At 36.5% G+C, this 27,839-nt stretch overlaps 4 protein-coding genes across 11 annotated transcripts in view; 2 read left to right on the plus strand and 2 right to left on the minus strand.

Annotated features, from left to right (window-relative positions):
* LOC122574438 (talin-1) overlaps positions 1-17,894 on the plus strand; it is a 56,357-nt gene extending 38,463 nt beyond the window's left edge. For 5 of the 6 annotated variants that reach the window (XM_043742051.1, XM_043742050.1, XM_043742049.1 and 2 more), the window contains 11 exons: positions 117-518; positions 920-1,190; positions 1,539-2,042; positions 2,427-2,524; positions 3,329-3,417; positions 4,172-4,630; positions 5,347-6,371; positions 6,765-8,667; positions 8,798-9,544; positions 12,428-13,066; positions 13,488-17,894. In XM_043742051.1, the coding sequence (XP_043597986.1) occupies positions 117-518; positions 920-1,190; positions 1,539-2,042; positions 2,427-2,524; positions 3,329-3,417; positions 4,172-4,630; positions 5,347-6,371; positions 6,765-8,667; positions 8,798-9,544; positions 12,428-13,066; positions 13,488-14,513 (7,163 nt within the window). In that variant the 3' untranslated portion in view covers positions 14,514-17,894. Of the gene's footprint in view, positions 1-116; positions 519-919; positions 1,191-1,538; positions 2,043-2,426; positions 2,525-3,328; positions 3,418-4,171; positions 4,631-5,346; positions 6,372-6,764; positions 8,668-8,797; positions 9,545-10,737; positions 11,548-12,427; positions 13,067-13,487 lie in introns of those variants that run through there. The other variant, XM_043742055.1, reaches the window with a different exon arrangement.
* The window catches only part of LOC122574448 (spermidine synthase), a 189,949-nt gene continuing 179,221 nt past the window's right edge, over positions 17,112-27,839 (minus strand). Inside the window, exons 3-7 of one of the 2 annotated variants that reach the window (XM_043742073.1) lie at positions 20,140-20,333; positions 19,145-19,265; positions 18,793-19,039; positions 18,393-18,622; positions 17,112-18,303 (exon numbers count right to left, since the gene is read on the minus strand). In XM_043742073.1, the coding sequence (XP_043598008.1) occupies positions 18,151-18,303; positions 18,393-18,622; positions 18,793-19,039; positions 19,145-19,265; positions 20,140-20,273 (885 nt within the window). In that variant the 5' untranslated portion in view covers positions 20,274-20,333 and the 3' untranslated portion in view covers positions 17,112-18,150. The remainder of the gene's footprint in view (positions 18,304-18,392; positions 18,623-18,792; positions 19,040-19,144; positions 19,266-20,139; positions 20,334-27,839) is intronic. The other variant, XM_043742074.1, reaches the window with a different exon arrangement.
* LOC122574441 (J domain-containing protein DDB_G0295729) lies at positions 22,433-25,942 on the plus strand. Of its 2 annotated transcripts, none has more exons than XM_043742060.1 (4): positions 22,433-23,328; positions 23,424-23,546; positions 23,989-24,098; positions 24,187-25,942. In XM_043742060.1, exons 2-4 carry the CDS (start codon positions 23,535-23,537, stop codon positions 25,928-25,930), a joined length of 1,866 nt encoding a protein of 621 aa, XP_043597995.1. In that variant the 5' UTR covers positions 22,433-23,328; positions 23,424-23,534; the 3' UTR covers positions 25,931-25,942. The 2 variants fall into 2 exon arrangements, with proteins under 2 accessions (XP_043597995.1, XP_043597994.1); XM_043742059.1 differs by having other exon boundaries at positions 22,437-23,328; positions 23,915-24,098.
* LOC122574452 (translational activator of cytochrome c oxidase 1) lies at positions 25,943-27,499 on the minus strand. Its single transcript, XM_043742082.1, has 4 exons — positions 27,085-27,499; positions 26,723-26,966; positions 26,462-26,624; positions 25,943-26,372 (listed from the first exon to the last, which is right to left on the minus strand). The coding sequence occupies exons 1-4, from the start codon at positions 27,260-27,262 to the stop codon at positions 26,163-26,165; spliced, it is 795 nt and encodes a 264-aa protein (XP_043598017.1). The 5' UTR covers positions 27,263-27,499; the 3' UTR covers positions 25,943-26,162.

Raw genomic sequence — 27,839 nt, forward strand, 5'->3', positions numbered from 1 at the left:
AAAACTCAATAACGAAGGGAAAAAGCTCGTCTAAAAGCTAACGAGTCCAGGAGAATTCCATGCATAACCGTGTAGCACGATGATAATGACCGCGCGTTTTCCTCTTGCATCGACAGCGAAGGACTACGGATTATTCCTTGCCGACGAGGACGTGAAAAAGGGGGTTTGGCTAGAGCCGGGCCGGAATCTCGATTATTACATTCTGAGGAACGGCGATCTTCTCGAGTACCGGCGTAAACTGCGGACCCTTCGAGTGCGCATGTTGGATGGAACGCTGAAGACGTTGTTGGTGGATGACAGTCAGCCCGTCGCCAATCTCATGGTAGTAATTTGTACGAAGATAGGCATCACGAACCACGATGAGTACTCGTTGGTGCGCGAGCTGGCCGACGAGGAGACTGAGAACCAGAAGCCGGGCAATTTCGGCACCCTCACGCTCAAGAGGAGAAAAGAGGAAAAAGGCGAGCGGGACGCGAAGATGGATCAGTTAAGGAAGAAGCTTAAAACCGACGACGAAGGTGAGCAGCGAGCCTTGATCTAGCCGCGATAAAAATTCGGACTTATTAAACTTACGGGAACGAGGAATTTAATGTTTGTGAAGAAACGCGTGGAAAGAAAGTGTTGTACGAGCGAGCGGGTATTTCGTTGTTGCCAATGCGTTCGTAGACGTTGACGTCTTTTTAAATGGTAGAACCTTTTCTTATCCTACTTTAGTGGCGATATAAACGTACAACCTTAGTTCGATCCTCTCATACACTTGAAAAGTATAATCTTCGCGCAAGTAGAATTAAGGCTAAAGATATATTTGTTTGTTTTTTTTCTTTTTTTTTTTTTTTTTTTGGTAAAGATTTTCAATCAATAGTCTGCGTACAAATCATAGATTTTCATGGCGTGATGAAATGTCATTTTGTTCTTCCAGTAAACTGGATAGATCCCAGTAAGACTTTACGAGAGCAAGGAATAGACGAGTCAGAAACGGTGCTGCTGCGGAGAAAGTTTTTCTTCTCAGATCAAAATATCGACAGTCGAGATCCGGTGCAATTATCTCTTTTGTACGTTCAAGCAAGAGACGCAATTCTAGATGGCACGCATCCGGTTACTCAGGAAAAAGCTTGTATTTTCGCTGGAATACAATGCCAGATCCAGTTCGGTGATCACAAGGAAGACAAGCACAAGCCAGGCTTTCTCGAGTAAGCTTTTTCAGATAAGAAATATTGATTTCTTCCGCTTCAACTTATTGCGATATTTTTAACAATAACTGTACGACAAATCTGATGCAATTAGGATAAGAACATCGGTACAGTAAGCAACGAGAAAAAATTCAGAATTGCAAAGATGAATTTTTCTTTTTCTTCCTTTAAATGACGGCATCTTTCAGCTTTTTTTTTTGTTCAATCTTTGAACGACAATACTTGAAGAAATAATATCTCGCGCCTGTTCAACAATTTATTACTTCATTCGTGTAAAAGATTACAAAAATTCCGTAAATGATCCTTCGAAATAATGCCTAATCAAGATTTTTCAATCTGATCCCGTAGCCTCAAGGAATTTTTACCGCAGTCCTACTTGAAGGTGAAGGGTATCGAGAAGAAAATTTTTGCAGAGCACAAGAAGCACATCGGTCTCTCAGAATTGGACGCCAAAGTGTTGTATACGAAAACGGCAAGATCTTTGAGTACTTACGGCGTCACGTTCTTCCTAGTGAAAGAGAAAATGAAGGGAAAGAACAAGTTGGTGCCTCGTTTGCTCGGCGTCACCAAAGACTCCGTCTTGCGACTCGATGAAAAAACGAAAGAAATCTTAAAAACCTGGCCGTTGACTACCGTCCGACGTTGGGGAGCCTCTCCGAACACGTTTACGCTGGACTTTGGCGATTATTCTGACCAATATTACAGCGTACAGACTACGGAAGCGGAACAGATACTTCAGCTAATCTCTGGCTATATCGATATCATTCTTAAGAAGCAAAAAGCTAAAGATCACTTTGGTATCGAAGGAGACGAAGGCTCGACGATGGTTGAAGACAGTGTATCGCCATTGAAGTAAGTAGTATTACAACATACGTATTAATTTTTAGTACAAGTACTAATTCCGTTAAGTGAAACGACGATGGATTGTTTATTAGGGGAATTATCGAAGTTGATAGATCAAGACTCACTTTGCCGATCTCGATTATCCAATATCGCTTATTGAATATCGATTTTTCGTAGCGAAGAGAGCCGCGGCGGTTTCTTTTTTCTTTTTTTGCGTCTTTTCTTCTTTTTGTTATCGTGGATGACAAAGTGATATTATGGAAGAGTTTTTGAACAAAAAGCAAAGAAGTTATATGGAAGCGAAAAATAGAGAGAAATATTTGAAGTAAATTTCCTGACTACGTGTGTTGGATGTGTATTGTTTCCAGTAAATACGCGGTATGTTTTTTACAGAGCGACGATCATGCAACACGAAACGAGCAACGTCGGCAAAGGAAACGTGGAAGCTGTGTCAGTTGCCATACCTGCGGTTATGAGAACCGGCGCAGACGGTAAGAATTTTCAGAAACTTTTCCTAATTTCGTGAACCTTGAAATCAGTGTCTTGTATCATCCCTAAACTTTAAAAAATATTAATACGCAATTCCGTTTTATCGAAGAAGCCGAGAGAAAAATATGTATTAAGATTTCATAAATAATCTTCAACGAATCAGAAACAAGACGCTGTATTTTGACGTGGTTATCCAACGATTTATACGATGCCAAATAATATATCGTGCCTTGCGCGCTGGCCTAAGAAACGTGTCTGATTTTTACTCCAAAGAAAATTATTTCTATTTAAAGTCAGTTGGTTATTTGGAAGCTGTAAAGAAGTAAATTTTATCACCTATTTTTTATACATAAATAGATAGACCAATTATCGAAAAATGTACACATGTCGTGTGGCTTCGATTAAACTCTGTCCTTCCCAAACTATCAAAGCGATGAGAAAAGATGCAGAAGCTCTTTGCACGATTGCCTCCTCGGTCTTTTACAATAATTTTGTATATATCTATACACTTTTGTATTTTTATTTAGTCATTCGTTATTCTTTGGATGATTTCCCTTTTGTATAATTGTTTTGTACATACCTATACATTTTTTAAAGGTCGCATTTTCATTTTTTTAAATCTTGGACCCTTTATTTTGTATGTACTAAACGAAATATTTGACGCTTATTCGTGAGAAATGCTCTTGCTTCGCAATTCATGGAGCAGATCTGTTTGCGTATTCAAGCTTCCCTATCGGACGATCAATCGATCCCGTGGATCGATCTCTGTAAATATCATTCGGATAGTTGCATGATACGGTTTGTAGGGGCTCGACCATATGGGACCGGGCACATGGGCGGTGCTCAATACACGACTGTCAGCGGCCAGGTGAACATCGCTCACGCTCCACCGATGGTAAGATTTATCAAAGGCATAAGCTCCTGCTCACGTTGAATTTTCAATGTTTCCCGACCGAAATTAAAATATATTCAAGATTATTTTTGTCCATATCTCTCTGTATAAATTTCCTGTAGAATAACACTGATCATTCGCTTGAGCGAGAGCTGTTGCGACAACTGCTTTGTTATGGCATTAGTTAGTAGTACCATCATTGTATGGATCGCAGCGAATATCAACGGTATATTTAAGTTCAACATCAATATAATAAAACAATTTCGTTGCATACCGAAGCAATTCCGTAAAACTAATTGACGGTTAAATTTGTTTTCATGCTAGGCGCCTTCTATTGCGGACACAGAGTAGGTACTCGATGATACAACTTTTTGTTATATATCATTGGCATTTAAGTAAATTTCTGTTACGTCATTACAATTCTTAATTTCATTAAGTTTGATTTTCGTGACTAAAATATATTAAACTTCACCGAGATATAAAAGTACTTGGATGGAATTTACCTAGTCTATTGGTGAATTCTCTATCGTAAGAATTTTTATTCGGCATATGCATTTTTTATTTGTGCACCCGTCATTGAGGAACGATTATTCAGTAGTAATCAATTTGAATGGGCAATTTGAAGGCGCGGAAAGATTCGGAAAGAGAAGACGGAGCGCCTTCAAATCACCTCGATCGCGATACGTCGGTACAACACGCATCCGTCCGTTTATCCATCGACCGATTCTTAAGTTAATGCAAGTCTAACCGCAACCAGGTGCAACAAACCAAGGTCACATCCGTCCTGTCCGAACCACAACGTGCCTTACTGTCGACTATCACCGCTGGTCACGAGGTGATTCACATCGCGGAGACGGAGCTGTCCTGCAAGGCTCAGCTTCCAGAACTGAGCAACGATCCGGCCTCGTTGAAATGGATCGAACAGACGATCGATACGCACAAACAGAATGTTGGCTCTCAGATCGCGGCGATGAACGCCGCGACAGCTCAGGTGGTCACCTTGACTTCCGGTCCAGCCGACGATGTGGATCACACAGCGGTAGGTGCAGCTATCACAACGATCGCAACCAATCTGCCGGAGATGACGAAAGGCGTCAGAATGATCGCTGCCCTGATGGATGACGACTCTTCGGGAGACAAATTGCTGGATGCGGCAAGGAAGCTGTGCTCCGCCTTCTCCGACTTGCTCAAAGCCACCGAACCTGAAACTAAGGAGGTATGGTATCTTGGTATTCTTGTGGAAAATGCTGGGATATTCTTCTGGGATTTCTTTGATATTAGGAAAAATGTATTAACTCTTAACTACGAGTGCGTAGTATCATTGACTCGTACGTGATCACAATTTGGATTAGATTCGCGGAGAATTTGACAGCAGATTTAAAAGTATTTAACAGCGGCGGAAACTATTGTACATTAATAATAACTTTCGATGTCCGATTCATTAATTTTGAAGATTTTTTATCTTAAATTGTACCTTTTTGTGCAGTCTTCCTACGTAGCGCTTTCTTCCTCCGAACGATACGTAAGCACAAATATCAGAGAAAGTTATAGAATGTTGCAAATTATTACGGTTCTCACTTTTTTTTAGATTCGTTAAATATCCTTATATACGTGGTTTATTTAAAATTATACGCACAGTGTTAACTTGCAGCTTTTTCGGGATACTTTGACATAATTTGATGAATTTTTTCATTGCAAGCAATGCAAATTAGTTTTTCTTTCATTTAGGATGAAAATGAACAAAATGTTTCTTTTCTCTTATGTTGAGTGAACGAATAACTTGGTAACATATTACAGATAGATGCTAAAGCTAAAATTTCACCAAAAAATAGAATATAATTTATTCGTGACTATTTTGCCTGCGATTTACTTTGACCTTTTCACCGATATATCGCTTAATATCTTTATTCATTCAACTTTAACTTACTCCAGCCGAGACAGAACTTGCTGAACGCCGCATCCCGTGTTGGCGAGGCATCTCACCAGGTGTTGACAACGATAGGAGAGGAAAATGACTCGAATCGGGAGCTTCAGGACATGCTATTGGCATTAGCTAAGGCCGTAGCCAATTCAACCGCCGCTCTGGTGCTCAAAGCAAAGAATATCGCAGCCACTTGCGAGGATTCAGCGACTCAAAATCGTGTAATCTCAGCCGCCACCCAGTGTGCATTGGCCACATCGCAATTAGTTGCCTGTGCAAAGGTCGTAGCTCCGACTCTGCACTCTCCAGCTTGTCAGACGCAGCTGATGAACGCAGTCCGTGAAGTGACAAAGGCAGTCGAAGGTCTCTTGGAAGTCTGCAATGAAACCTGCAGCGACGAGACTCTCCTGAAGGAGCTAAATGTTGCTGCCACTGAAGTTAAAACGCGAGCCAGGGAAGCATGCGGCGGCCTGGAATTAGATGCGGCCGAAGAATTGATAAACAGTTTGAAAGACGAGTTAAGAGAGTTCTACAATGCCGTGGAGGCCGCTTCTCTAAGACCTTTACCCGACGAGACACCAGAGTCCACTGCTCTCCGACTAGGTGCTACCTCGAAGAATGTCGGATTCGCTATGGCCCAGCTTCTATCCGCTGCTAAGCAAGGAAACGAGAATTACACTGGAAGCGCAGCACGAAAGACAGCGTCCGCCCTTAAAGATTTAACTTATGCTGTTCGCGGAGTGGCTGCTACTTCGCATCAACCTGATACGCAAAAGAAAATCTTGATGACTGCCGATGATGTTATTCTAAAGTCGTTGAGACTGGTTAAAGAAGCTCGAAGAGCCCTGAAGAACGCTAACAGTGTAGAGAACGAAGCTAATCTGGCTGCAGTTGCCAAGGATGTGTCGAATGCGCTGAATAAATGTGTGTCTTGCTTACCTGGACAAAGAGACGTAGACGATGCAATTAAAAATATCGAAGACATGACTCAGGTCCTCGGCATGAACGAGTTCCCACAAACCAATAAGAGTTACGGGTATGTATATCTCTTTTCACTGATAAGAGGCTTGTTATCAAATGGCACACTGATATTTACCTTTTCATTTGCCTCATTTTACTTACTGCTTATTATTCATTGACACACTTTGAATCTTTCGAGATAACGACCAACGATAAATTGTCATAGCGTTAAGCATTTAGCATACTAAAGATGTATATAACTTTAAATTTTATGCCGAATATAAAATAAGATATTATATGTGAACAACGTAAAATGTTACATTTCATTGTACTTACGCATTGATTATACATGTATTATAGTTTCTTTGTTAATTTAAATAATAATCGTATAATATTATTTGTAATAACTAAGGCTTTGCTCCAAATTTCTATTTCATTATCATGCAGGCAACCAATCATTTCTTTACAGACAATTGCAAAGCGATCTAAACAACGCAGCTGCGAATTTGAACGATGCTTCTTCAAACGTGGTGTCGTCAGTACGTTCTCCAGTTCAGTTAGCTAATTCTTCCAAACAATTCACCAACGCTTTTGGAGACCTGTTGGGCGTCGGCATGGAAATGGCCGGTCAAACAGCTATCGAGACTCGAAGTCAGATGGTGGTTTCTTTGAAAAACGTCAGCATGACATCCAGCAAGCTTCTGGGAACTGCCAAATCCGTAGCAGCCGATCCGGGTGCTCCAAACGCGAAGAATCAATTATCGGCAGCTGCACGAGCCGTCACAGATTCCATCAACTATCTCGTCGATGTCTGTACCTCGGCTGCGCCTGGACAAAACGAGTGTGACAACGCTATCAGGAATATCCAGTCGATGAGATCGCTCCTCGATAATCCTAGCCAACCAATTTCTGACGCGAGCTACTTCGAATGTCTAGAAACCGTGATGGAGAAGAGCAAGAGCCTTGGCGACGGAATGACGGGCATAGCTAACCACGCGAAGAAATCAGAGCACGAACAATTCTCGGTAGCAGTTAGAGGGGTCTCTTTGTCAATCTGCGGACTGATAGAAGCAGCAGCTCAGGCTGCTTATCTAGCTGGTGTTAGCGATCCAACATCGGTGGCTGGAAAACCAGGCTTGCTGGACCAAGCTCAGTTCCTCAGAGCTGCACAGGCCATTCATACCGGTTGTCAAAGTCTTGGAAATCCTACAAGTACCGAACAACAAGTCCTTTCAGCCGCTACCATGATAGCTAAGTATACGAGTGCTCTTTGCAATGCTTGTCGCGAAGCGTCGAACAAAACCAGCAATCCTGTTGCTAAACGTCACTTCGTTCAATCAGCCAAGGACGTTGCCAATTCCACATCAGTTCTGGTGAAAGAAATCAAGGCGCTGGATCAGAATTATTCTGAGGCTAACAAGGCGAAGTGTGCAGAGGCTACCAGGCCACTTTTGGAAGCAGTTGACAACCTGTGTACGTTTGCTGGATCTCCAGAATTCGCTAGTCAGCCTGCAAAGATATCCGTCACAGCTAGAGCTGCCCAAGAGCCAATAACTAGCGCCGGTAAAGCTATTATCGATGGTTCTTGCGCGATGGTGCGAGCCGCCAAGAGTCTCGCTGTCAGTCCAAAAGACCCTCCAACTTGGCAATTATTGGCAAATCACAGCAAGAGCGTGAGTGATTCGATCAAGTCTCTAGTTGCTTCCATCCGCGACAAAGCACCTGGACAGAAGGAATGCGACGTTGCGATCGAGAAACTATCAGCTAGAATTCGAGAACTAAATGCCGCGTCTTTCAGTGCTGTTTCACAGTCACTGGTTTCACGAAGAGAGAATACGATGCAAGGATTTACGGATCAGATGGAGACTAGTGCTAGCGAGTTGCGAGAAAAATTGGAACCTCTTCGAACAGCTGCCAAATACGAGGCTGAAAACGTAGGACATGCCGTCAATCAGATAGCTTTGTACTGCGAGCCTCTAGTTTCTGGTGCTATCGGTGCTGCTTCAAACATGGTGCACTCGAAACAACAGATAGTGCTACTGGATCAGACGAAAACCGTCACCGAGTCTGCTCTACAGCTTGTTTGCGTGACAAAAGAATCTGGTGGTAATCCGAAGGCAGTTAATCTGCACACTGAAGTTGACGAGACAGTGGAATCCATGAAAGATGCGCTGCAGGAATTACAAAACACTTTGGAGACAATTTCGACATCTTATGGAATTGTTACTGGGCTAATTGACGCTATTTCTCGAGCCATGGTCAGATTAGAAGATCACAGAATGTCCACGATCGATACAGTGGATTCTTACGTGGATTATCAAACGAGAATGGTGGAAGCTGCTAAGGAGATCGCTCGGCTGGCGCAGGAAATGGTAAGGAATAGTTATAATATTTTGTTAGCATTAGGAATCTAGTGACGTCTAGTTAAATGAAAGAAATGATCAGCACGAAGATCATTAACGTATCTTGCGTTTAATTTATCTTAATCTTTATCCATTTCAGTCAACAAAATCTAGCACCGACGTAGCCAGACTAAGTCCCCTTATAGTGGATATCTCCCACAAGTACACTCAGCTAGCCCGCGATACGTCCGGCGCTTCAGCGGCCGCATCTAACGCTGACGTGTCTGCGAGACTTCGCGCAAGCGTCCAAGAGCTTGGCAAAGCCTGCGTAGACATCGTTAGAGCTGCAGGAACCTGCCAAATGTCACCAGGCGACGCTTACACTCAAAGAGAAGTCGCAGAGCACAGCAAGATAGTCACGGAAAAGGTATCTCAGGTGTTAGCTGCACTTCAGGCTGGTTCTAGAGGAACTCAAGCTTGTATCAACGCTGCAAGTACCGTGTCAGGCATTATCGGTGACCTGGACACCACGATCATGTTCGCCACTGCTGGAACCTTGCACGCAGAGAACGAAGGCGACACTTTTGCCGATCATCGAGAGAACATCTTGAAGACAGCCAAGGCTCTCGTTGAAGATACGAAAACGCTAGTAGCTGGAGCAGCCTCGTCTCAAGAGCAATTGGCAGTTGCAGCGCAAAATGCCGTGTCGACTATCGTTCAACTTGCCGAAGTGGTTAAATACGGGGCTGCCAGCTTGGGCAGTCAGAATCCCGAGGCCCAAGTAATGCTAATAAACGCGGTAAAAGACGTGGCTTCTGCACTCGGCGACTTGATACACGCCACTAAAGCAGCCAGTGGCAAACCTATCAACGACCCCAGCATGGCCCATTTAAAGGACTCTGCCAAGGTAAGGTGAATCGTTCCTATTCTTGTTGCTTTATACGTAATTACGTCGGCGTTTTGCCGATGGTCAAGGGATTTCCTCTTATCGTTAGTAGCTTGATATTAACTTTGTCTTGGAGAGACGCTTGAGTTGGAGAGGTAATGGTAACGTTTATAACAGAATGGCAGCGTCTAGGATACATCAGGAAGTAGAGCTTTATGAAGGATACGTGTATGCGACTAATAGTATGTGACTAAATGATGTTCGAGCTTGATTTCCCAATTAGTATAAAATCAGGCATTTCAAATTGAAACGAATCATAAGTATTAGTATATTATTCTAATTATATTATATTATATTATTCGAATTATATGTATTCCGAGCCATTGGACCTGCAGAATTTTACATTTCTATTTTTTAAAATTTTCACAAAAATTATTCAAAGTATACATTGAAGTAGCGAGTCTCCTTTTTATCAGTGTTGATTTAGAACGCACGACTCGAGTAATCATTTCAGGTGTTAAAGAAGTCTAAGTTGGGAAACGCTTGATTAAACGATATTAACCGCAGCAGAAATCGCTTTAATTGGAGGACAAGTCGAAGCAGGATACGCGAAATCTCATTATGACGGACCTAACAGCACTTTGTTGTTGTTTTACTCGTTAACCTACTAAATTTGATCTTCATGCTTAACGAACCAATTTCCCGTTATTTTGTGGGTGGACTTTAATCGATATACATTTCCATTTCACCTCTAACCGACTAAAAAGAGAGAAACATAGAAAAAATACGAAAAGGTACAAGAGTAAATCGAAAATATGTAATTGTCAATGATGTCACTCACTAGGTATTCGGTAAAACGGTCTCCACCGAAGATTCATTGTTAAAAACTATTAAAGTCCACCTTGCACTTTCCTACATCGTACGATGTTCCATTTTTTCGTGTGTGTGAGACACTATACACTCGATCTTTATGTTCCCTTGATGGAAAGTGTGTAGAATCGCTGAGCGAGGCAGAACCGATTTTTGCTTCAACCACAGAAAGAATATATTCTTATCCGGCTTTGTTTTTTTTTTCTTTTTTCTTTTTCTTTGGCTTGTTGACGATAAGATTTACATTTACGCGATGAAAAGTAGCGAAACATTTTCTCTCATGAACTTGGTGGACTTTAATTGTGAGCTTTCATTGACGATTTTGATCTGGCCGATCCGGATAGGTGTTAGAACAGCAGCTACACCAGCAGCTGATGCCTTTGAGTGACGTCGGTGGCTCGGAGTCCGAATGGTTCGTGTCCGATCAAGAGGAGGAGCTGATACGTCTGCTCTCAGCCTCAGAGAGCGAACAACCGTCTCAGAGAACTTCCGATTTGCTGTTACTCATGTAGCCGAAGCATTGATTTTTACACCTATTTCGTTCGGTTCTCGATGAACCTGATGTTTACCCTTTTGGTACATTATCATATCGGGGTCAGAAAGAAAAATTTTAATCACGTCCGTAGCCACGTATCTTCGTGTAAGCAGACGAAAGCGAAAACAATTGATAATATTTCGCTGTACAGTACCGAAAGGGTGAAAACAAGACTCGTTATTCTTTTTACACTCTTTTTACAAAAAGAAAAGAAAAAAAATGAATATCTGAAAAAATTCCAACAGAACAATATTAACAAATATTTCCCAAATACTAATTCACTGCGAAGAGAACTTGGTGACGAATTTCTCGACAAATTTGCATTTTACAGTTCTCCTTCTCTTCGAGTATTTATTTTCGAGTTACTATACATCGAAGCATTTATAGCATTATACGATACTAATTAATATAATATTAAGAAATAGTAACACGTGATGCGCTTCTTTGCTACGTTTTTAGTTCACATGCATTCGTATTGTTGATATTCTTGCTCTGCAAACAATTGTATCGTGTTTCAGTTGAGTTACTATTATACTTTGTAACATACATCATCATTTCTTTATACATTTTTCTCTCTCTATATTTTTTTTTTTTTGTAATAAAGAAATAAATCATCAAATTTCTATTACGCTACTACATCCTTCACACGAATATCTTAATTCATCCGTGGACAGAAATTTTTTTTAAAACAAAGCAACTTTTAGGTACGTACATTCTACTTGCAAAACGTGTGTGCATTAATGATTAATAGCACCGTGCTTTAATGCTTCGTCGACTAATCGATGATTAATATGTTATTTAAAAGAGTTTGTTAAAGAGAATATGATGATAATAACATTTCTAAGCAGATTTCTTTTCGTTATTTCTAACGATATTCAAATTTTGCGCATAATGATTTTCAGTTTTTAACGAGAATTAATAAGACGTACGAAATAAATGCAAATAAAGTGAAATACCTGGAAGATATGGTCAAATATTATTAACGATCTTGCGATGGATATCGGGGAGATAAAATAAGTTGCCGGAAAGGAAATTAGTTTCATGCGTGTCTTATTTTCTAATATCATTTTACAGCGATTGATTTAATATCTTTTCGAATATTTTATCTAGAGTCTAGTTATAGTATTAGAAATTGACTAACAATATTTAAAGAAAAAATGTTAACTTTTGTCAAGGTTCTTGTGCAGCAGAACATATCATCGCCATCATTTTATTCAAAACACAAGTGATAACAATTGCATTAACACCGTAACATATTTTCTATTTCATTCGCAGTGCAATAATCTAAAAATCACGTAATTGACAACTCAATTTAATACGCGGTAATATTCGATAAAAGGGAAAGAAATAGCGATGAAAATTATATGATTTTTAGATATCCATTCATTAATAATTCTTACATGCATTTTCAACGATGAGTACGAAGAAACAGTACCCAGATTGTCGCATGTAACACCGAATGGAGCATGTAATAATTTGCTTTATCTTTTCGTCTTCAGGTGATGGTAACCAACGTGACGTCCCTGCTGAAGACAGTGAAAGCTGTCGAAGATGAGCACACTCGTGGCACCAGGGCTCTGGAATCAACCATCGAGGCGATAGCTCAAGAAATACGCGCCTTGAACACTCCAGAGACGCAGAAGATCAACGTGACACCCGAAGATCTGGTTCGATGCACTAAGAGTATCACCATTTCAACCGCCAAAGCTGTAGCTGCCGGAAATAGTTGTAAACAGGACGACATAATTGCGGCTGCAAACATGGGACGAAAGGCTATCAGCGACATGCTGACCATTTGCAAAGGAGCAGCGTATAATTGCGCGGAAACAGCTGAATTGAGAGAAAGAACTCTTCAGGCTGGTCACGACGTCGCTCTTAATTATAGGGAATTGTTGCAAGCTATATTACAAATATCTTCAAGATCTGGTGATGCAAAACACACTTTGCCACCCATTAGTAGAAAGATCGCTCAGAGCGTTACCGAATTGGTGGCTGTGGCTGAATTGCTGAAGGGCACCGACTGGGTGGACCCTGATGATCCGACGGTCATCGCAGAAAACGAGTTACTAGGTGCTGCAGCCAGTATCGACGCTGCCGCGAAGAAGCTTGCTAGCTTGAGACCTCGGAGAAGCATACAGGTGAGTCTTTTGGATGATACTGTCGCCGTTCATAGCGGCAATGATTTCTTGTATGAACTGAATTTGCTCGTAGATCTCGTCTCAGTCCAGTAAAAATTTGTCTTATTATTAGCTGTAAAACAATAGAAATAACGCACAACGTCAGATGTTGTCTCAGTAATCTTCATTCGCTAGGAAGCAGTCTGATTTCCGTAAGATATGTTTGATATTCTTGGTTGTTTTTTGAAAGAATCGACCAGGAATCAAACATATTATTACGGCGGTCAGAAACATCATCGCCGTCAGAAATCCACCGATGGTAAGGCGATTATTCACACGTATCATCCAACCGACATGTTAATGCAATGTTGGATTCAATTTAGAAAAATCATTAATCCTGTAGTTATCTCGTTCCACAAAAGTTTTCATTTTTACTTCATAGGAGGCAAACGAAGATATGAACTTCGACGAAATGATCCTAGAAGCAGCCAAATCGATCGCAGCCGCTACATCGGCTCTTATAAAAGCAGCCAGTGCCGCTCAAAGAGAGCTTATCGCAACAGGAAAGGTTTCTCGAACTCCCCTAACCAGTTCTGACGATGGCCAGTGGTCCGAAGGTCTAATTTCTGCCGCAAGAATGGTCGCAGCTGCAACTCACAGCCTCGTTGAATCTGCAAACGCTCTGGTACAAGGCGTCAGCTCCGAAGAAAAACTAATTTCCAGCGCGAAACAAGTAGCCAGCAGTACGGCACAATTATTGGTCGCTTGCAAAGTGAAAGCTGATCCAGATAGCGAGAGCACGAAACGTCTGCAAGCAGCTGGAAATGCTGTGAAACGCGCCACCGACAATTTAGTACGAGCAGCCCAACAGGCTATTCAGCAAGAAGAAGACAGATCTCTGATCCTAAACCGTAGAATGGTTGGAGGTATCGCACAGGAGATAAACGCCAGATCAGAGGTCCTTCGTATCGAGAGGGAACTGGAAGAAGCTAGAGGAAGACTCACTGCCATTCGACAGGCCAAGTATAAAAATCGCCCAGATTTAACTGACACCGATACTGATGCCGAACAGAGTGGCTACGAGAGCACAACTAGATACGAGACCAGAGCTTATGAAACTCACAATCAGTCACAGACGAATTACAGCACGTATCAACAGCATTCTACGACGCACAATATCGGCCAACTCAGTTCCGACAGACAAACTCTGGTTAGCCCGGAAAAAGTTTATTCAACGCAGAGCACGTTAGAAAGGAAAATGAAAGAGAGTCAGTATCGGTCTACAATGGAAAGTCAGTATGGCTCAGTCGAGAAAAAGTATAACGAATATGATAGACGGTATGTTTCAGACAGTCCATATCTCGTTACCGAAAAGAAAGTGACTATGGAAAGTTCATCCGGTCAGTACAGTTCTATCGAAAGGAAGATCAATAAGGAAAGTTATAATACCGAGGCAACCATGTTGTAATGATCGCAACATCTTTTGCAAGTCAATTCATTAACGGCAACGTTAAGTATAATGATAAGACGATGAAAAACCCAATAACGATCGTTTACGCAATATCAGCACGTGCTCAGTTGAGGATAAATTAAGTACTGCCTTCTAGGACGAAAATGACAATCGTTTAAAAAAAAATAGGGAAGAATAAGAAGGAAAGAAAGAGTTGATATAGGAAGCTAAAATATGAATACGTGATATGGAAGAAGAATAACTGGCGAAGAACTAAAAATTCTAACTAAAGATTTAGATCTGAACGAAGCAATGATTCGAAGTTAATGATTTTGTTAATGGAAATCATACCATTTGCGTTCAAAAGTAATATTCTTCAAATTTACAATTTAAGTTCATAAATTTGGAATATATTCAAGAAAAAGGGGAAGAGGGGGAGAGAGTTTATGTTCAAGTAACAAAAAACACGCGCGTATCGAAAATTTTACAATTCTCACTCGAGATATTGACAAGCTTATTACTTGTTTTAGTCTTTATTTTTAAAAGCAATCGTGATAAAATCTTTGTATGATAATCTTTGCGACGAGAAACGGTAGGAAAGTGCCCTTAGGTAGAATTAACCGTGTGCTTTCGAAATTAGCCTTTATAAGAATGACTATTGATTGGAATATAACCGTCCACCTTTTCCACGAACTTATTTCTGTTGATCTAATTACGAACGATGCCACAAAAAAATGCACGTGATATATTTCCACCATTTTGCATCGACGATTCTTAATATTTTGATAACATATTCGTTTTTGATCTTTTGAGACATCTTTTTGAAAATATATTCGAAAGATTTATAAGAATATTTGTATTTATAATTGAAGGAGAATTTGGCGGGGAATCTACATTTTCCGAAATATGTATTCATATTTAATATATAAAAAAATTGGATAATTATACGAAATCCAGCGAGAAAGAAAGATGTTTGATCAAACCGATGTTTCTTTCTTCTGTTCTTTGATTTTATTGTCAAGCGATTAATAGCCATCGTATACCTGATTTAATTTAGATCTAATTTATCATAATAGTTTAAGTTTAAGACCACGGATTAACAAGAGAAGCAACATATCATTTAATTTTATTAACTTTCTGACACCATGTGGCCTGATCCTATGGTGTCTCTCCGTCTGTTTATCCTTAATATCTTCCGTTCTTTTTAATATTTTTCTTAACATTATCGTTGTAAGTGCGTCTCTTTTCGTTCTGGAATCTAATCGTTGCTTAAACTTACGTTTCTTCTGTATCGCGCGCTCCTTACCATTCGTTCGCGGTGGCTCGTTTTCAATAATTTCGCTCGTTAGACTTTTCGAGTCAGGACTGTCCAACTGAATTCAGAGGTTTTGAACGAGATCTTAAACACATAATACGAAATCTTATTGTACGTGAGTAGTATATATACTGATCGTATTCATTGACATCAAGATTGAGTAGCGAAAGATTCATGGAGAGGTGAATCCAAGTAGTACGCTGAACATGCAACAATTGTATCATAATAAAAATTGAATTGAATATTTTCTCATGGAACGTTCTGGAGTAGGTAGTTTATTTTTATTACTGCAAATATTGCGCTTTTAAAACAGAAGAAGTATATATTAACTCATAAGTTAATTTAAAATGCAACATTTAAAGAGGTTCATCAAAGTTGCAAGATTGTAAATATTCTAATGAAATTTGTATAGAAATGTCAACAACGTTATACAAAAACAAAGTGTTAATAAGAATTGCGAATAAAAAGAATCTAAATCTTTAATCCTGGATAAGAAACTAGGAACAAGATCTTTGGTTTCCTTACAATGATACGAATTATTGTAATTATTTTTTTCTCGCATAAAAATTATAGCGAAATAATCTATCGAGTATGATTATTTCAATATTGAGATATAGTAAATGATTGCAAAGTATTTTTTTCAATCATGGATTTATATAAAAAAAAGATCAAGTTTTACATGTAAGAATTCGATAATTTTATATATTTTTGCAAATTTGTCATAATTTTATCTACGAATTTTATATAACACGTAAATTCTCAACTAGCGTAACCTTATTTGTTCCAAACATGAATTTCTTTTGCATTAGCTTTTAATAATAATTTCTTGCTTAATGCTGTTTATCGTAAAAATAAGATCGCAGTCTAAAACTAAAGAGAAATTTTCGCAATGAAGAATGTAATCAAAAAGAGTAGACACGATAAAGGGGAAAGTGTTTAAGAAGATGATATTATACTTTGAAAGAAACTATCTCGAACAAGGTGTTGAAGCGTGAAAATGTTTTTAGAAAATTTTGATTGGAAGGTCGATGGTTGGACAGACCTGTTCCAAGTGATAGATTAGTGCAATTATCATTAGTCTTTCGAAGGTCAAGAAAGAATTTGTAAATACATAGATGTTAAATATTTCGCGTAACAATTCAGTGTCTTGACGATGAATCGATAAATGGGTGAAAAAAAGTGCCTGAGTCTAATGAGCTACCGCTTTTTTCACATGCTCGTAGCAAACTCGTAGGATTCTCGAATATTATCAAAAAAAAAAAAAAAGAAAAAGAAAAAAACAGATGCTTTACTAATGTTCGATAGTATAATTATAAAACGAAAAATGAAAAAAAAAAGAAAAAGGAAACAAGATGAACGAAGAATCCCTTTGTATAAAAAGATCGTTTTCAAAAAGAAAAAACAAGCGAAGAGATAAATTTGTATTATCGAACTCTTGCAAAGGGATCTACAGATATATATATATGTATGTATACATTATTGCATTTAGTGTTATATATTTTCAGAACGATTGTCAATCGTGTTTTTATTTTATATACGTATACATTATACTTATAGGTGTGTGCCATGATATATAGGAAATTATATGTATAAATATAAATATAAACGGAAGGAATTACACAATATATAGATTATCTACATATATTATATATTAAATATATATGTGCCGTTAATATATTAAGAAGAAACAAAGAGCAACGAGAGAGAAAAATCGATAGTTTTTAAAGCTTTGTATTCATTGGTTTTTGATGATTCAGATTTATATACAGGATATTTTTAATCGTTATATTTAGTACAATCGATTAAGTTTTATCGTGGAATGTTACAAATTGTAATATCATATTACATTATTATATTATATTATATTATATTATATTATATTATATTAATTACATTATATTAGTATTGATTTATTCTTATCGTTAGTTATAATGCTGCTACATATGTATGTGCTACATATAGTTAGGAGATGATCACGATGATGGATATCGTTTTATTATAATTATATTACTACAGAACATTTACAAATATAGATATATTAGCTTTACTTACATTGAAATTAATAAAGAATTTCTAACATTTCATTGATGTATCATTAAGAATGTATGTTTCCATGTGCATGTAAGACAAAAGTGTGAAGTGTATGATTTAAACAGGACATTCTATTTCAATTTATTGAATTATTTAGTCTACTTTTCAGGCGGATAGCTTGATTGAATTGAATTGAGTAAACAATGATACACGATAATATGAATTCAAGAGATATAAAAAGATCTTGATAATTTCGACGCCACATCTGTAGCGATGGTGCATCAAAAACTGTGAGAAAAGATTTAACGACTATTTTGTAGCGACGACCTCGTTCAATGCTTTTATTATAAACCTTGGGAGAATGAAGGCGGCTCGGTGCACATCGTCGTCATAATACTTCATGTTCATTTCGTCGAGTTCGCTGTGACTGAAAACCTTCGTCGGTTCTTTGAAGTTCGTTTCCTGATGAAGATGTATTTATCTTTTTATTTGTCTGTTTACGTAGAAGAACTAATGAAAAGAAGAAAAGAAAAATTAAAGGATGCACTTACAGGGTTTAATCCTCCAAGGACGAATCCAATTTGTCCTGTGGGGTAGGTAGGCACGGAAACAATACCATAAGTTGCAACCGGAAATAAGGACTTACAATGTTGCAAAGTTTGTGTCACATGGCTGAGATTCAACCATGCAGTACCTGCTTGACTGCAAACGATTCCACCAGGTTTCAACGCATTTTTCATTAAATTGAAGTACGATTCGTGGAATAGGCACTCTGCCGGACCTACATTCATAAACATTTTATTATTTCATTTCATTACACGTAAGAAAATACTCCTATTGTACATTTTCCGTTCGTTCCACGTTGATAAAACTGGATCAAAGTATATTATACCATCGATCAAAATCTACATGTATTAAGAAACGAACTGTAATTAACAAAAGTTTACTTACCGATAGGATCGCTACTATCAGTAATTATAACGTCAAATTCTCCACTGTGCTGCTGCAAGAACTGGAAGCCATCGCCCACGTTAAGGGTGACTTTAGGATGATCGAGTCCCACACCCATCGTAGGCAAATACTTTCTGGATACCTCTAGTACTTTCGAGTCGATTTCGACTTGTACGATTCGTTCTACTAGCGGATGTTTCGCAACTTCACGAGCAACCCCGCCGTCACCACCTCCAACTATTAACACCTGACGAGGAAATAATCGAAGCAGGAAAAGATATGAATACAAAATATGGTACCTTTTCGATAACTATAAAATTTTCCAAAATATTTAATGTACGCAATATCTTACAGTTTTCGGATTTGGGTGGCTGCACAACGGTAGAAATGCGATCATCTCCTGATACGAAAATTCGTCTTTCTCCGTGCATTGTATGATACCGTCTAAAATTAGGGTCTTTCCGTGTGATTTCCTGTATACGTGAAATTAAAACAAGTTCCTTTTGAAACAACGGCGAACAACTAACTTATCGGAAGTTTAGTTCCTTTCTGCTTTTTATGCTTTCTTTTCTTCTTTTAGAATCTGACATGTTTCGCTAGATCAGTAGATTTATACATTCTTTGTATATATTTTTTTTCCGCTCTCTACGCGAATACTAAGTTATAAGAAATAATGGAAGTAAAAAGTATCGTGTTACGGCAACAGTTACCAAGAGAACATATATTTCATACAAAAGACAGATTAGATAAATCGTAACTTACGAAAGACTGCGATAAACTTCTAAAACTGAATTACATCATAAAAAGTATCGATACAATTAAAATATGATAGTAATCGTTCGAATTATTACAACTAAAAAATATCGGTCTTAAAATAACACGACGATACGGCGTTATTATTAGCTTTCTCGTATCGTTTAAAGGAAATTCTAAGTCGAAGACTATCTTATTTCTTTTCTTTCTTCTATCTTTCTTTACAGCTACGTCGTGCTTGCCCCTCAATGTTTTTAAAAAGTACCAAAATCTCCCAAAAGTAACTATGAGACTTGATAAGAAAGAAAGATTAAAGAAAACTTGTTCCGCTGGTTTTAAAAAGAAACTCGTTTATAAGAAAACTTTGCTACTGTCGTCCGATGGTAAAGTATGAAAATTCGATCTCCTCTTCGATCTAACTGTTATAACGTAGAGATCTAAGCCTGTAGAAATGTCATAGGTCTGCAACTCTCGGTGCACCGTATTCAAAATATCATAAACCTCCAACACATGTCTAATTTTCTCCAATTATTTTTCCAATGAAACATCGATATCTTTTACGTTCAAAGAAAATAGAAAGAATACAATATTTACGTGTCGATCACCATCACCTCTTGATACTCCGATTGTTCTCGATGAATTACATCGAGGACTTCGAGAGACAATGAAACACCTGGCCACAGATCGTTGTTAATTTCACTGAACCATCCAGGTTTGATCGCATCCATTTCTTCTCTTACGCAAGTTTCGGTTGGCGAACCAGTATCTGTTCTTGTTTCACGATTCGACTGCAAGTAGACACTGTCGGTCGGTTAATCGTGGAAGAGGAAAATAAAAGTGCCAACTTTTTTATGTGGCCAAACATGTTTCCCTACGATACGGATCGCCACTTCCACTACCTCTGGAGCGGAGCTTGAAGGAAGAAATGGTGAAACTCGTTTGTCACCTGTGTATTCGTGCTGATAGCATTCGGCTGCTGACACCATATAAAAATGTCACGGTTTGAGTGCGTTTGCAATGTCATTTGTTAAATTATTTGAAAAGGCTTGTTTGTATAAGAGTAGCTTAAATTGTGTTAGATAGTATCGGCTTGGCGATTCTTGTTTCTTGAAATAATTTTGTCGCAGATACGAAGGAATAGAAAGAGTCAGAGTTGATATCATTAATGCATTTCTAGGATTTTTCAAATAAATAAGGTCTCCATCGAAGCTGTACCATAGGAAAAGGAAAAAAAATGTAACTCGAAATTTTTGCTTGGTTGTGCGTTTCCGACTTTCGATATCTATTGTATTTGACAACCTGTGTTTACTACTAAATACTACGTCCTTGTAATGTATTAATTCACCATATTTAATTAATATTGGTATTAATGGCTAAAGAAAGATTTAAGACAGTATCATTTTGATCACGCAATACCTAAAATACGAAAGCGAAGATCATGTTTCATTACAAAATTTGATGAATTTTATGTATGCAACTGTCGGCTTCCAGAAGAAGCCACTCGAAAACAAGCTAGAGAAATGTTGTTTTCAAATGTTAATTACTTTTTTAAATATCAACTTCACTAAAAATAAAAACGCTCGAAACAATTCACAGTACTCGATATGAAATCCAGATGATCGCAAGAAATGGGTCCAAGAATCGCTTCAACCCCTTCGACGAACTTCTCTGTAATTCGATGTTTATTTCCGAGAGAATCACTCGCTTCAAATTGAAAGTAAAATTACGATACTATCGGCACGAATAGTGACAAATAATCATTTACATTCTGCTAAAAGTAAAAAATTCAAATTCAAATTACTTTACCGATAAATACAAATCGCCAGGGTAACCCGAAGAAAGAATTATTTCAGCCGCACCACAACGTATAACCACACTATACGATTCTTCCAACGGAATTAAAATGCAGAAAGAGCGAGAAGCGAACGGTGTACAGTGTAAAAGTGACGACGAAGCAACGAGCAGACCTTCGAAACGGAAACACGAGCGAGAATGGAAAGTAGACGGGAGTTTACTTGCCAAACGGATGATGGCCTTTATCAGCCTCCGTCCCTCTGCTCCCAGATAATGACGGTTCAACCACGGACAAGATAACTTGTCTGCGTTGTAGTATGCGTTGCCGAAACGGAAATCGCTTTTCTAATCTCAGCTGGAAAATATTCGGAAAATTCGAAGAGCAGGTGATAAAAGATAAAAAAAAAGCTCAGGGATCTTTCTCCGTCTTGTTATCGTTGTAATAACGATAATGCTTTGTTGATTATATGACGATACATATTTCTAGTTGTGACTGCATTTGAACTTTAATCCTTTCCATCTCCCCATTAGCCTAAAACAAATAACACAATCAACTCAAAAGACAACATTTAAATATAGAAGTAACGTTCATCGCTGCAATCATTTCCTCTTTTAAAGTCTAAATTCACGTAAACCTATTTATTGGCAACTGAAGTCATTATCCTCTTATTAGCTAAGTAGATAATTGCCCTTCGAAGGTTCTACGTTAAATAGCTGTTAAACGTTTAGCTATTTACATTCAGGATCATATATAGTTAGCTATTTATGTACATCGTTTTCTATTTTAACGCTGCACTAGAACTAAACGATTATTTCTTCTTCTTATCATTCAGGGGATAAGTTGTTTTCCTACGGAGTTGCCTTTTTAATTTTTAATTTGATAGAAATGTAAACAAAAATGATAATGATAATAAATAGCAGTAATTTGACTATTCGTTAAAAATTTAAATTTTATCATTATCATTAAAAAATTTCATAATTTTGGGTAAAAAAAAAATAAACAAACAATCGAATAAATCATTTTAGTTTGATAGATACGGAAAATCTCTCTCTCTCTCTCTCTCTCTCTCTTTCTCTCTCTGTTAAAGAGAAGCAAAGGTTACATGGTCATTTCCTCGTGTTTCGTATTAAACTCGTTCCACGATACCTTTATTCGAAGCGTTTTCCTCAACTTATCGAAATGCATTCGTCAAATGTAATTAATTTCATCAAATCGGAATTAATGAGGCCAACACGTGCGAGATTAAGTAAGTTCGACCATGACGTGGTACGTATCTAAAGTCAAGGTCAATGTAATCACACATCTGATTTAGCTTCGTAAAATTGAAGTAATTGTGATATGAGATTATGTGAATTTTTTTTAATGTTACTAATTATAAAAGATTTTGTTATTATTCAATTTATGAAATAACAACTTCTACTACTCTACCGCGGTAATAAAAATAGAGCGTCTTTATTCAGAAAAAAGAATTTTGAGAAACTTAAAATGAAGAAACATAAAAATAATTGGAGCATTACAATATTTTGCAAATGAAAAACAAAAATACGACACAATTAATTTTATAACAATCTCATATAACTAACGCAATAATATTATTTGTATTGTATACAAAAACGTATACAAAAAAATTATACTAGATTTCGAATGTAAATTTGCATATAACGAATAGAGTTCGAAAGAATTACGCCATTTTTTAAATTCAAATTTAAATACCACTGTGAACGCGCTTTAATAGAGCATCCTAACCAAAGCAGTGCCGCAAATTTTGCGTCAACGTTGCGCTCGCATGTTTCAATCATTTGATACGATATTTGTGCGATTTTTAAATTTAGTAGAAAACGTAAACTAAACTTCCTGCAATACTTATCAAATGCCAAGTTCTTTAATTAATTATTACTTTAAAACTTAAAGTAACATGTCTATGCTCGCGGAACCACGTCGAAAACAAAAATGGACACTAAATCCACGAGGAAAAGAATGGAGCGATGGTTCGTAAATATTTGAATTTATTTGATTTTACTTAAAAAAATAGTATAATGTTGTATCTTCGAAACATCGTAGTGACATTTATATGTTTCTGCAGATTCGAACAAATTCGGGCAGAAAATGTTGGAAAAGATGGGATGGACAAGTGGCAAAGGACTCGGAGCAAACGAACAAGGTATAACGGAGCACGTGCGTGTATCGGTTAAAAATGATACAACAGGTAAATATAATTAACAATTAGATTTTTACATTAACTCTGCTTATCGTCACTAATTCGTATTTTAACTATTTTGAAATTAATCCCAATGATCTAGAGTTAACTTAGAAACGAAATTGCAAAATTTTAAGGAAATCAAAATTGTTAAAGTGAAATAAAATTGCTGTCTTTCTCTTAATATTCTAATTTCTAATGTTTTTAATATAATTTGTCATCATTTAGATAGTTGCGATATTAGTTATATTGAGAAAGATGGTTTCCAATTGTAACGTTTTTAATAGTTCTGTGTCAAACCTGTTTTTACGATTAAAATATTTGAAAATCAATTTTTTCATAAATTATCGTCAATGAAAAATGGATTGTTCCCTTAGGTATTGGATATAAACAGAATGCCTTGGACGAAGCATGGACAGAGCATCAAGATAGCTTTAACGATTTTTTACAGAAACTTCAACAAAATGAATGTCACAATGTAGCGCAAACAGAGGAAAGCAAAGGTGTATTAAGTGGAAAATCGTTAGAATTGAAATCTAAACAAAGCCGTGCTCGTGTTCAGTAAGTATTATTTATGTACATATAATGTATTAGACATACCGTTATTTTATTCTCTTCTTGTCTTTTTTTCTCTTATTACTATTACCAGTTATCAAAAATTTACAAGGGGGAAAGATGTAAATAAATATAGTTCAAAGGATTTAGCAAATATATTTGGCCAAAAAGAATTGGATGTAAATAAAAGTAATAAAGGCAATGCCGAAGAAAACTCTGATTCAGTTGGCACTTGTGATAACAGAAACGGTGTTATCACTATAAATGGTGGTAATATGGCAGAATATTTTATGAAGAAAGGTCAGGATTTTTCTCTGTCATATAAGAATAAAAAACAACAGGAAGACGATATAGAAGAGGAATCTGAATATGCTGGATTTGGATTTGCATCAACATCTAGAAAAGTGAAATGCCATGATAATAAGGAAAGTATGGAAGTTAGAAGTGTTTGTAATTACGCTTTTGAAAATCCCTGTGTAGAATTAAATAGCCCTGAAAATATTTCAAATTCTAATATTGAATCTAAATTTTCTAACAAAAAAAAATTTGATGACAATGAATTACGTTTAAGTAGCAAGGTTAAGAAATTTAAAGAGAATGGTGTAAATGAAAATAGATGTGCGAGTGGTATTATCAATGCCGGCTTAAATTTAGAATGTCAAGCTGATGAAGTTTGTAATGGAAAAGAATTTGAAATATCTAGAGTACAATTTGGCCTTACAAATTCAGCTTTAGATCTAAGTGATGAAATAAATGATAAGAAAAGGGTAACATTTAATGATCATGTAGAATATAGTACTGATTGTGTAAAGAAAAAAAAAACATTAGATAAATATGAGGTTGAAAATAAGAAAGCTAAAAAGAAGAAAAAATATAACTGTGATGTTAATAGCTCAGTGTTATCTGGTTGTGTTAATGAAGCTTTGGATGTAGGAACACCTGAGGAAGTACATGATAATGAAGTTAATGAACATAAAAGTAAAAAATCTAAAAAAAGAAAAAGAAGTCGATCGAATTTAGAAACAATAGTAGAAACGCCAGAAGAAGAGAAAGCATACGAAAATGAAACAGAGACTGAGCAAACCAAAATGGAAGATTACATAACTGATGATTGTATACTTGAAGATGTCTCAAGTAAGAAGAAAAAAAGGAAAAAGTGTAAGGATAAAATACAAGTTACCACTGAGAATAGATGTGATGAAGAAGAAAGTATGGAAAAAGAAACAGCGGCAAACATAAATGTAATACTTAAGGAAGAAGAGTGCAAAATTGATGAAACTCAAGAGAATATTTCTAAAAGCAAAAAGAAAAAGAAGAAAGATAAAGTGAGACATACTGAGCCAAACCTTGAAATAAACGAGGATATAACTGAAATTGAAGTTGAACTGGAAAATGTAAAAGCAGAGAAAACAGAATTAGAAACTGTGAAGGTAAGAAAAAAGAAATCTAGAAAGAATGACAATGTAAATGATCTTAGTTCTACAACAAATGTACCAGCCAATATAAAAGACGAAAAGGAAGTTTCAGATAAGGAAAATACGAAAAATATAAATGAAAGTGAAACAGAAAAACCGGAGAAAGAGAAAAAATTTATAGATAAATCTGCAAATTATTCCATAGATGGTAAAAAATTTGTGAAACAAAGGGATAAGATATTTACAAATACACGTTTGAAGAAGTTCAATAAGAGAAGATCTAATACTTCATCTAGGTCTTCGAATCAAAGATCCAGAATGACGAAGAAAGTATTGATGTCTCTATTTTACTCAAAGTCAATCTTAGATTTTCCAGGTTCTAACATGCATGAAATTAAAGGATATGGAGCTGATCAACATTAAAGTGTAAAAAAATTGTGAACATGTTTCTAATATTTTGCGCATAATATATACAAGACATTTAAATGATCAGCTACAACGATGTTTATCCAAAGTAACATATTTCTACAAATGTGCAGAGTTTCTTTTATTTATATTTTTATTTATAACGTAATTAATGTAATTATTGATAATTATCTTTATATATATATGTGTATGCATATACATTATACATATACGCATATTATGTATATATTTACAGGGATGCAATGTTATCCTCTATTTTTACAATTTCCCTTATTTCTGATGTAAGTTTTTGTTTAAATTTATTTATATTTAATAATTCTTCTTCAGTTACTTGGACTGTATCAGTAGGTATACATTCATTTTCTGTTGAAAGTATAGTATACCTTAGATTTTCTAATTGCGTTATAACTTTTTCTGGATGAAGAAATTCACTTTTAAACTATAACAAATGAAAATAAAGATACATTGTATGAAACTAGAAATCTGTTTGATTAAATTGTTGGAATAAAAGGATTTAAATTTTAGTACCTTAAAATACGTTCCACTTTCATCCTTTATTTCTTCTACATCTATCGCATTAGCTGTTATTGCATCTTCCATTGCGGAATCCAAGTTACAGTCTTTAGAAGCTATAATGAAAGTTACACTATCGAACAAATGTTGAAATGCCGAAGACTCTAGAACTTTGGCACTAGAAATTATATACATATAAGTTAACGTAATTTAACATTAAAGTAAATGTACATCTCAGAAGAAAAATTCTAGATTAAAGTATAAAAGAGTACTCACTTAAATCTTTTTGATATATGTAGAATATTAAGTTTTACATAAGTAAGTTTGTCAGTTACAATATGGATAGCAAATGTAGGTCCTTTCGTAATACGCATAGGCAGTATATGAGTTTCACCAGTTTGTACATTTTTTACTTTTTCTAAGATTCCTTTTAACGTAGACATTGGCATGTTGGCTTTTCTTGCTTGTTCGACTAAATTTGCTAGTTTTGGATTAGTGTTTGGGTCTGGGTTGCCACTTTCTTTAACAAAAGAACTAAATTTATATTGTAATTTAAATCTAAAGATATTTACTTAAAACTTTTACTAGATACGTAAAGAAATTTTTTTATACACTTTTTTCAAATGTCAGAAACACACCTACTGCTACAACTTTCATTTTATGTGATAGAGTATTAAATATTTGTGATTTTGCTTTATCATGTTCTTGTTTCGTAGCTTTAATGTTTTGCCATTTGCTATGACCCGCATATCTTTTGGTTTCTTGAATCAAGATATTTCCATATCTATTATACAACAGAACGTTTCGAAAGTTCATTTTGAAAAAGAGAGGTTATGATATTCAGTTGAGCTAGCACAACTTAGTAGCAGGGAAATTGTTAATTTAATATTGGTATCGACAAGGACAGGCGATAATCGAATGTAATTTCATATCTATTCTGGTAATTTCATTTCAATAATTACCGTACAATTATAATTTATTATTACGCGACTGTTAAGTGGAATTAAAATACATTTGCTACTAAAATTTTCCCAAATATAAGATACTTCGAGATAGAAGATTGTGTTTGCTGGTATTATTTGTTATTTGGATAAAGTATGTTGCATAATACAATACATCTCCTCTTTTCATCATATTTGCCATTCATTTAATATGTAGATGTTTATTTAACGTACTATTGTCCCTGCGTGCTATAATACTGTCATCGCATAGAGATAAATTGTGAAAAAATATTCCTAGGCGAGTTACAAGAAAAGTTAATTGCTTTTCTAGTTTTTTTAATTTGTAATTTTTGTTAAAGTTACGTATACCTAGAACATATGTACTTTCTTATAACTATAGGCGTATCTATACCGCTGTATGTGTAATAACAATTTTGTGTAATAATAACCAT

The sequence above is a fragment of the Bombus pyrosoma genome, linkage group LG13 (genome assembly GCF_014825855.1).
Source record: "Bombus pyrosoma isolate SC7728 linkage group LG13, ASM1482585v1, whole genome shotgun sequence".
Classification (NCBI taxonomy): Eukaryota; Metazoa; Arthropoda; class Insecta; order Hymenoptera; family Apidae; genus Bombus; species Bombus pyrosoma.

Coding starts and splice junctions, on each gene's coding strand:
- LOC122574441 (XM_043742059.1), top strand. CDS start 23,256: ATGTCTATGCTCGCGGAACCACGTCGAAAACAAAAATGGACACTAAAT. Junction 23,329..23,423: donor AGGAAAAGAATGGAGCGATG/GTTCGTAAATAT, acceptor ATGTTTCTGCAG/ATTCGAACAAATTCGGGCAG. Junction 23,547..23,914: donor GGTTAAAAATGATACAACAG/GTAAATATAATT, acceptor TTGTTCCCTTAG/GTATTGGATATAAACAGAAT.
- LOC122574452 (XM_043742082.1), bottom strand. CDS start 27,262: ATGAACTTTCGAAACGTTCTGTTGTATAATAGATATGGAAATATCTTG. Junction 26,967..27,084: donor AATGAAAGTTGTAGCAGTAG/GTGTGTTTCTGA, acceptor CTTTTGTTAAAG/AAAGTGGCAACCCAGACCCA. Junction 26,625..26,722: donor CATATATCAAAAAGATTTAA/GTGAGTACTCTT, acceptor TATAATTTCTAG/TGCCAAAGTTCTAGAGTCTT.